General features: G+C 40.2%; 1 protein-coding gene across 1 annotated transcript; it reads left to right on the top strand.

The window, feature by feature from the left end:
- The first annotated feature begins 2,325 nt into the window (after window positions 1-2,325).
- On the top strand, window positions 2,326-9,505 carry tmed3 (transmembrane p24 trafficking protein 3). Its single transcript, XM_083793859.1, has 3 exons — window positions 2,326-2,595; window positions 4,007-4,252; window positions 7,198-9,505. Exons 1-3 carry the CDS (start codon window positions 2,455-2,457, stop codon window positions 7,429-7,431), a joined length of 621 nt encoding a protein of 206 aa, XP_083649985.1. The 5' UTR covers window positions 2,326-2,454; the 3' UTR covers window positions 7,432-9,505.
- Window positions 9,506-10,550: the final 1,045 nt, after the last annotated feature.

Genomic DNA, 10,550 nt, shown 5'->3' with positions numbered 1-10,550 from the left:
TGGGTATATGTTAAAGTTGTTTCATTGGTTTTGATGCTATAACTAATTTTGCTGAGGACCCACTAGAACCCCCTCTACAGTTTTTTTTGCAGATTAATCAGATTTTTTAGATCTGTGTTATTTTATCTCAATCCGTGTCCACTGCCCATCCATCTACATGTCACACACCATGTTATAGACACATTTTCTTACTGCAAGTCTGCAGCTACAGTACATTCATTAAACACTTTCAACCTGGTGTCCATATTTTGGGCATGAAACATTTTCAAATATTACAGTGTGCCCATGGCTGCTATTACAATATACAGACCATTTGGACGTGCTTCAGTGCACGCATGCAGGGAGGATAAAGCCATGTGGCCTTTAGTTCTATGACAGGAGAAGCACAGTGGGCTGGCAGTTTGGCAAGTCTGTACTCTGTACAGATCAGGACCGCTAAAATTATTATTTTGTTATATATGTGTTGTACCCCTGAAGGGTGTGTGGGTATTTGACCGGGATTTGATGACTGCATTCTGTACAGCACCTTGTAAATATTTGTGTCCTTTCCTTGTATTGTATCTCTTATTTGGACATAAATAAATCAGTGTGTGTGTGTGTGTTTGTGTGTGTGTGTGTGTGTGTGTGTGTGTCCACTTCTGTGGACTATGCACTTGCATACAAGAAGGCACTATTCACTGGTGGAATCTACCAACAGCCAGTGTGGAGCGTGTAGTCTACACAGACACAGACACATGTTTTTCCAGACGTTTGTCTGGAAAGACACTTAAGTTAAATTATGTCATATTTGACATAATTGCCTAATATTTCCTATCATTTTGATATTAAACCCCTCTGGTGTCTGCCGCGTCTCACATTTTGTGTTAAAATTCCAATTTTGGTCATGGGTGGTATGGCCCTGTAGCCCTGTAAGGGGATATTTCTCATGTTATTTTAACAGGCCAAAAAATGCATATTGCAGGAAAAAGGACAATGAGAGAGCTTTACAACAGAAAGACAACTATTAGGGGACTAAATAGCATTTTAACACTGATGCCTGCCAGTCACTATGGGACAGGGTCTCAATTTGTGGGACGCCTGAAAAGTCTTGGAAATGAGGGTCTGTCTCACGCAAAGAGCTGGTCACCCTTAGATGAGGCCTAACAAGCTAAAATGTTCTTTGTAAGGTCCCCTGATCGGATGAATTATGTGTAAGCACTTACCCACCTGAAAATTAATGTTCTGTTTAGAGAGCTGGACAGACAGGGAGAATATTGTATCACAACGAATACTTTCACAGTATAGAGCTATTCAACATTTATTTAAATATACAAACAACCGAACAACCAAAGAAAAACATCACAAAAAAAATCACTTGCACGGTTGCACTTTTAAGTTTGGTTCGGAATATTATATTATAGTGGCTTTCTCTAATCCATTCCCATTCACTGCAGGCAACCAATTCAATTCAATTCAAAGGGCTTTATTGGCATGAGAAAACATACGTTTACATTGCCAAAGCAGAAAGAACAATACAACAATACAGCAATACAATCAAAACAAAAATGATGTACATTTGAAGGTCAGAATCTTCAATAGATCAAATTCTATGTACCAAGGTCACTCAATGCAGGTATAGTGCAGGAATATACACACGCAACCATGCAAGACCTGCAAACTGCCACTCGGTGGCGGTGTTTGACCACTTGTCGGGACGGCTGCAAGTGGCTGTGAACAGAAGAGCCATCCTTTCTGTTTGTTATTTTAAACGTTTCGGCACTTTGGAGTCGACGTTAATAATCACCCGTCATCCAGTGCCCTTTGAAAGCATACATACACTTTTCAAGTTAAATACAAAATAATAATAATAAACAAAACTGCACCGGAAGTGCTTTCGTGCCACGTCGGTTTATTAAACTGGGGTCAATTCACTTTTGCGATTCGCATATCCAGTCTAGAGCGGATACGGAAACCGCCCTACGTGCATGCATGTAGTGAGTCAACCTTAGAGTATATATTAATATATATATATATTAATATTAACATATAATATTGATATTAATACATAATATTAATATATAATGTTAATATTAATATATATTATTAATATATACTCTAAGGAGTCAACATGTCCGGATACTGTAGGGCGGGCTCTAGACCGCATGTGAGCACTGAACAGTAAATAGTTACTTTTACACGGGGGTGACGCCGGATTTATACCTCGTCGTACGACTGGGCCACGCTCTGAAAATAGCTGACCCACAAGCTCACAAGGCACCGCGGACGTGACGCCTTGTGAGCTTGTAGGTCAGCTATTTTCAGCGCGCGGTCCCAGTCGTACGACGAAGTATAAATAATGATGCCTATAACAGTGACGTGTTTCCAGAAGTCACCGTAGATAAGTTCAATACAAGCTGTTGTTGTTGTTTTTTTTTATTTATTTGTTGGTTTGTTTGTGGTTTGATTTGCATCATCATGCGTGTCACGGTTGTGTTGTGTTTTTTATTGGTCGCGTGTGCGTGCGGCACGGAGTTGACGTTTGAATTAAATGACAACGACAAGCAGTGCTTCTACGAGGAGTTGGACAGCGGCGTCAAGTTTGACATCGACTTTCAAGTAAACTTCTAAAACATTTTAGGCTACTTCATTAAGTAGCAATACTAAATATGACTGTAGAAATACTCTGTTACCAGTAGAAGTAGCCTAGAAAAGTATTGACATGAAAATATTTACAAAACAGTAAGGCTACTACTACTAGTACTAAGTTAAAAGCAGACTATACCTGTAGCCCCAGTATGTTCCCTCAGCACTACGCTCATTCTGTAGCTCCGAGCTACAGAATCTCATTCTGTAGCTCCGAGCTACAGAATGAGCGTAGGGAGAGAGGGCACATACAGTATGGGACTAACTATAGCCTACCTGCACAATGATCCATATATCATTGGATTGTAATTATTAAATGCATTAAAGTGTTTATCACTTTAATTGATAATTAAATTAAAACAAAATCTTTACCAGCTATAAACGGCTGTTGAATATTTTAATGTTATGGTGCTAACTTAATTATATAATAATAGCCTACACTATAACTTAATGTATGTGTGTGCTAGGCTATACATCAGATAAATGTACTTATATTACTTTATTCCACTGTTAAGTTGTATTAATAACATAGGCCTACTGTAAAATGATTTCTGTTAATTTAATCCTGTGTTAATTTAATCCACTCTTGAGTGTATAGCCTACAATACGACACATATTAGACTCTATAGCAATCATAGTCTATTCTGTGATTAGTTTTTTAGGAAAATGAAGAAGAATAGAGAGAACAAGGAAGCATAGTAGGGCCTTTACTGTTGTAAATTATATGACAGTTTATGGCTGCAATTTGTTTCTGTTTGCGGATGACTCTGCCCTACTGGTCTCAGACAGGGATAAATTGCAGGTTGAAAAGGCCCTCAGCTCTGAACACAGTAGAATCTGCACCTGGCTTGCTGATAACAAACTGTCAATACACCTGGGGAAAAAACTGAATCCATTCTCTTTGGATCAAATACTGTAGTAACTTCAGCAAGGCTGAGGCTTCTCAGTTAAATTGGGTGACAATGTGATCGCAAGAAAACCTAGGTTAAATCGTGGAGGCAAATCTTTCACGTGATAAAATGGCTAACAATATAATCAAAAAAGTCAACCAAAGAACAAGATTCCAGTCAGGATCTCCTCACTCGTCAAAAAACTTTGAAGACCCTAACAGGAGCCCTCATACAAGGTTACTTTCTTCGATCAACTATGCATGCATCTCATGGTACCACAGCAATTCAAGGCCCTAAAAACAAGGTTCCAAACATCCCAAAACAAATTGGTCTTAGTGCTTTTTCTGTTTTTTTCCTCTTAGCAGACTCCTTGAATTGTACCAATTCTACAAACTGTTAATATAATTATCAATCAATTAAAGAACAGGGGAATACAGGTCAGATATTAAAATATTAGTAGAGTGAAATGTGAAATGTCCTCTTTGTGTTGTTAGGTCATTGCTGGGGGTAACTACGACGTGGACTGTTTTGTGACGGACCCTCTGAACAACGCTCTCTACCAGGAGAAAAAGAAACAGTACGACAGCTTCAGTCACACCACCACCATGAAGGGAGCTTACAAGGTCTGCTTCAGCAACGAGTTCTCCACCTTCTCACATAAAACCGTCTACCTGGACTTCAGAGCCGGGGACGAGACACCACTCCTCCCCGACATGAACCGAGCAACGGCACTCACCCAGGTAATATACCCGTTTTATTAGAATTACAATTTACAATTTAGGCATTTAGCAGACGCTCTTAATCCAGAGCGACCAACGGTAATAATAATACATAGTATCGGCTCGCCTTGCCTTTACAGTTTACTCTGGGTTTCCATCCCACTCACTGTCACCTTGTACAGTTATGCTTCATCCACTCTAAAACAGTGAGCATAAGGGAACAGAACACACACAAAGAGACTTCAAACTAAATGAATGCAATACAATGGTCCATTTATTGCTAGACATAGTTACATTTCAGTCAGAACTCATGAATAGATTTGACCAATATTTATTATAGAATCAGAATGTGCATATAATATATTATCTTGGCGTTCGGCTCTGCTGCAATTTTCTCCCTGCTCGGCACAATTAAACACCATCATTAAACATAAAGAACAGGGAGATAGATATACAATAACAACCCCCCATTAGTACAGCGGCTAACAGCCATATTGTGAGAGAACCTTTCACTTGGTGATACAAGCGTGAAATTTGGCATGAACATGACTCTGGGTCACCTCTTTAACTTTTTTAACCGAGCCAGAAAAATCCAATATGGCGGTCATTTTTCAAGATGGCCGCCAAATAAAAAAGGCCTTTTGTGGCGGTTATGGACAACCATGGGTGCGGCCGACTCGAGACCGGGCACTGCACTCCCTGTGGGTGTGTGGAACGTGTGTCGAATTTGAAGTCGGTGGGGCGAACGGTTCTCGGGTTACGTGGATTACAGATGTACACACGCACACAAAATTCGTGCAATATAGCAGATCATTGGAACGGTTGTTCGCTTGGTGATACAATGCCTCTGCGTCACCTCTTTAACTTTTTTAACCGAGCCATCCAAGAATCCAATATGGCGGTGCTATTTCAAGATGGCTGCCACATCTAAATGTTAGCCTATGTCTACATTTCTTACACATTTTAGGAAAATTGTCACCATTATAGATAGATAGATAGATTTATTTAATTAAAAAAAATATATATATATATTTTATTCTTTATATTTATTTTTTATTTTTTTGTCATTCTTTTTAGTTTTCATACTGAAAATGGTAGCATGCTAATGCTACCATTTTCTAATGCTAATTAGCATGTTAGCATTATCATGTTAGCATGCTATGTTAGCATGCTAGCATATTACCATGTTAGCATTATTATGTTAGCATTAGCATGCTACCATGTTAGCATTAAGTTAGCATTAGCATGCTACCATTTTCAGTATGAAAACTAAAAATAATAACAAAAAATATATATATATATAAAGAATATAAAAAATATAAAAGGAAAAAAAACAAAAAAACAACTATATCTATCTATAATGGTGAACTTTTTCCTAAAATGTGTAAGAAATGTAGACATAGGCTAACAATTAGATGTGGCGGCCATCTTGAAATAGCACCGCCATATTGGATTCTTGGATGGCTCGGTTAAAAAAGTTAAAGAGTTGACCCAAAGGAAGGTTCATGACAAATGCCACGCTTGTATCACCAAGCGAACAACCGTTCCAATGATCTGCTATATTGCACAAATCTGTAATCCACGTAACTCGAGAACCGTTCACCCCACCGACTTCAAATTCGACACACACGTTCCACACACCCACAGGGAGTGCAGTGCCCGGTCTCGAGTCGGCCGCACCCATGGTTGTCCAGAACCGCCATAAAAGGCCTTTTTTATTTGGCGGCCATCTTGAAAAATGACCGCGATATTGGATTTTTCGTTGGCTCGGTTTCGTTGACCCAGAGGCATGTTCATGCCAAATTTCACGCTTGTATCACCAAGTGAAAGATCGTTCCTATTATCTGCTGTACTACATGGGGAACAGAAATAACAGAGCCCAGTGCCCACCGGTGGTGGTGGGAGGAATACTGTCTTCACTTTCTGACATGGCGGGGTGAGTTGTCTGTACTAAGCAAACAACAACCAGGAACCATTTGCAGACCATCTGCAACACCAGCAATTAGGCTACACACGGGAGACGTCCTCACAAATAAAAAATGCAAATATAAAACAATAACTTGTGGCTGTAATAACCACAAATTGCGAGATTCAATAGTTGCCTGTGTGTACAGTAGCTAGTGAGGATTATCTGACAGCATTACACCATTTAGTTTCGTCTCAGCCCTGCTTGGCCCTACATGGAACTGCTGTGTCTCAGGCAGAGAAAAGTACTAAATCTAGTACTTGGCTCAAATGGAAAGGCAAAAAATACTTTCAACCCCAACAACCCCCCCAGAGGGTAACAAGACAAGTCACCCTTTTTCCACCTCCAAGTATCTCAGAGTGCACGAGTGCACCCAGGCGGACACCTGGCGAAAAGACAATTATGTACTACTCAAATGAGCCAACACCAGGATAATAATCATAGCATTTTGGCATAAAAAAAGCAAACAAAAAAAACAGAAATTTATTTTTTAATACAAACTTTAGTCTACTCTCTACTGTAACTGAATTCCAAAGTCACGTGTATATATTGTGAGTTGTCACAATGCATCTGTATTTTGCAGAACCAAAGCAGAGTAATAAAATCGCTTTGTATAAGCTTACATAACATCCATTACTGTCGTTACTGCTGTCTGTAAATTGCTTCTCACAGTCCAGCTAACCTGCAGCTACTTTGTCCCTCCCAGTGGCCTTCCAAAGTGTCACCAGGCTTTCCACATGGCAAAAAGACAGTTTTTGTCCCAAAATGACTAGTGTGATCCAGTCACAAATTCTGCAACTAATATCTGTATGGATTTCTGTGACGCCTTGACTGTGACTTGCCTGTGACTCCTTTGAATTGAATTGACGCAATGTTATTGTTCCTCCTGCTGATCTCAATCAATAGCTGTGGTCTATACTGGCCAGTCGATTGGCCAGCCACCTTGGTAAAGGTGGCTGGCCACCTTGGTTTAAATGGATTCTTCTCCCTCCTCCTCCAGATGGAGTCTTCGTGCCTCTCCATCCACGAGATCCTGAAGGTGGTGGCAGACTCCCAGACGTGGTACCGGCTGAGGGAAGCCCACGACCGCATCCGGGCGGAGGACCTCCGTGAGCGTGTGGGGTACTGGTCCATCGGCGAGGCCATCCTGCTGTTTGTCGTCAGTATCGGACAGGTCCTGTTGCTGCGGAGCTTCTTCACCGAGCCGAAAGGCACCGTTACGGCCAGCACATAGTCAGAGTGGGCCGATGGGATTTCCACACTGGCGAGTGTAAATGGTGACGGCACACATCCTGTGTTAAGTCAGATTTATGCTTGGTTGTGTACAGGATATAGCCGATGTACAAGCTCAAAATGCACCATGTTGCGACACGTTTTGAGGTTGTAGATCAGCTCTATTTTGGACGCACGACAACGGCATGCAACAAAGTATAAATCAAGCCTTACTTTTCAGCACAAATTGTTAAGTCTAATGGGGCATTAAACTCCAGGCTAATTCTGTAATTTAATTTCCAGTTCAGGTTCAAAACTACAGCAGATTAATAAGCAACACCGCTACCACTATTCAAATTAATAACAATGCGTGTTACATTTAAGTGTGTCCATGCCATTAGTATTCCAATGTGCAAGTATAGACATATTGATCAGTATTGCCAATGCACATTGACACACCAAAATCAAACACACCCATTATTACTTTGATAAACTACAGCTGTGTAGAACCTTACGGTTATATCCAGCCTACCATGTTTTTACTTGCATGGCCTTGTTTTCAACCTGAACTGGAAAACTAAATTCAAAATCAGACTAAGGTTTTATCCAAGTTTAAGGCGTCTATCCATACGTTTTTCCAGAGTTATACAACACATTTTTGTCATTTTGACATTGATTGATTGACATCACTTTCATCCTAGCTGTGACGTGTCGTGCAGAGCACAACCGCTCCAGATGTACTCTCTAGTCTAGAATACAAACTTTAACTAACTTTAAACATGTGCTGTAATTGTGAAGTCACACCAGATGTTTTCCCACTCCGCTACACTCATGATGAGCTGTAGATTAGATTAGGTTGTCTCCCTACCCCACAGAGATAGAATATATATTTATGAAAAATACTTTTCAATCGACAGTTCTGTCTGGTAACAAACCATGCACATACTTAAGTAGTTGTTTTCTTGCTTATTTCTCGTCTCGGAGGTCAAGTTGCTGCAGTCTGTTCTGCTGCCTTATCAAGTAGTGCAGTGGTTCTCAACCTGTGGGCCGGGAGAGTATTGCAAGTGTTTCCCCAAATAATTAGCAAAACACACTTTGCATTAAAAACGGATACCAATATACTGTATAAGAACTTGAAGTGTACTATGTTGGTTCCATTGATCAAGGTGGAACACAAGCAATTGATTGATCTATTCTATACAATAAACATGCTCTGAAAATGCAGGCTGCCCACCCATCTGTCCACTTAACACGGCAGCCATTCGCCCTACCGTGTTAAGTGGTCAATATGTTCAAGTGGGCCTTGATCCTGTAAAGGTTGAGAACCTCTGAATTCGTGGCATTAGAATAATTCCAGTGAAAGTGGCACGTGAGTAGCAACCAAAAGGCCTAGTTTTAATTCAAATTTTTTATATTATACATTTTGTTACTGCTTTATTGAGCTCTGTTGAGCTCTGTTCTATACGGGTGCAATGGTTAATCAGAATGTTTGGTTGAATAGAAAGAAATAAAATAATTTTAATAGAATTATCGATTTGCAAAAATAGAGGATCTACAAGTTCACAATGATGCAACGTGTTGTGAGCTTGTAAATCAGCTATTTCCATTATTTTGCATGACACCAATGTCCACTGTACGACAATGTTTCAGACTAAGGTGATACAAAATCTACCGTATTTGAATTATTTCATGTTGATATATAAATATAAAGCTTCTTGGTCATCGATTTGATGATTGATAAAAGAAGATATTTGCAGGCCTACTCTGCTCTAGCCCTTTCCCACACATGAATTTACAAGACTGTTCCTTTCTTTTTTTTTTGCATTCCAAAATGTAAGTTGAATGTTTACTGCTCTTGGTGTCCTGTTACTGTACATGTCAACGCTGTCTGGTTGTTGAACAGGTTTGTTTACATACGTCTAATGATGTCCCCAACAACCATGATGTCCATGATATTTCATAAAGGGAAGTGTTAGATTGGATGCTGTTTCTGTCTTGAATTGTTTGTTATTAATTGATCAGTGTGGGTCTCTTCATGCTTCAAAGCAATGCTTTGTCTGTGGAGAGGTCAAATAAACCTATATGTGAAAAGGATATTTACTGTTTGGGCTTTTTTCTCAGTTTCAAAACTATTTTGATAGTCCTACAGTATGTGGACCCATCATACGTTGCTACATGTTGCACCTTATGTAACCTCATGTACATAGCTTACTGTGTCGTGTCATATATGTAAATATATTTAGATTTTTCTGCTTTTCTCCTAGCCATGGTTCATGACTTGTATTCATACGAGAGTCATGAAGAAACTTCACCCTGTTTTTTGCGCTCGCTGCATTTACAAGATTTCTGTATAAACAGATTTCAAATATAAAGTAGTCACAATTTGTCCCACGGGTGTTAGTAGCAGCTCCAGCGATTAGAATTTCTGCATCCCGCGTTGTTTAATAAAAAGCATTTTTATACGAGCTGTTATTTTGCCATTGGCTTTCAACTACGCGCCCCTATCGGTCGGGAGGAGGGTGGCACTCGGTGTGTTCGATATAGGTATGCTGACCGCCCTGCCAATACAGACTAATAGGCGAGTGCGCTCCCGGTGTGCAACTGTGGATGTGGATTTCCCAAACGAACCCCGTTTGAAAAAAGTAGCCGGGGAGCTCGGACAAAAATGCTTTTTATTAAACAACGCGGGACGCAGCAATTCTAATCGCTGGCGCTGCTACTAACACCCGTGGGACAAATTGTTGTAAATGCAGCGAGCGCAAAAAACAGGGCAAAGTTTCTGCTAGCCCCTTTCTGGACCCTCCATAAAGCTTTTCTGAAATTTGGACGAGTTTTATGTAGGGTCCCTGTTCATGACTATATTTTCATATGGGAATTCTGGAACGCGGACATAAATATTCTCTCTGAGATCGTATCTGCGGCGTTTGACGTCCTTTTTTTGTTTGTGTTATTCTGAATTCGTGAACTTTAAGTACCTATACATCCCGCTGCGAATATCTCCTGTGGCGCGGAAGCCGTTAAGTATTTTTGTTTGACCGATTTGGTCGCTTTATATCTTCTTGTTTGTTTACCGTTTATTGTACCGCCTCCCGGTGTGCGGCTACGTCCCTGCCTCTGATCTGCTCTGTCATAGCTATAGCG

The sequence above is a fragment of the Protomyctophum parallelum genome, assembly GCF_964188405.1.
Source record: "Protomyctophum parallelum genome assembly, chromosome: 2".
NCBI lineage: Eukaryota > Metazoa > Chordata > Actinopteri > Myctophiformes > Myctophidae > Protomyctophum > Protomyctophum parallelum.
Note: the sequence above shows the minus strand (reverse complement) of the source record. Positions and strands in the feature narration are given on the sequence as shown.

Coding starts and splice junctions, on each gene's coding strand:
- tmed3 (XM_083793859.1), top strand. CDS start 2,455: ATGCGTGTCACGGTTGTGTTGTGTTTTTTATTGGTCGCGTGTGCGTGC. Junction 2,596..4,006: donor AGTTTGACATCGACTTTCAA/GTAAACTTCTAA, acceptor TTGTGTTGTTAG/GTCATTGCTGGGGGTAACTA. Junction 4,253..7,197: donor GAGCAACGGCACTCACCCAG/GTAATATACCCG, acceptor CTCCTCCTCCAG/ATGGAGTCTTCGTGCCTCTC.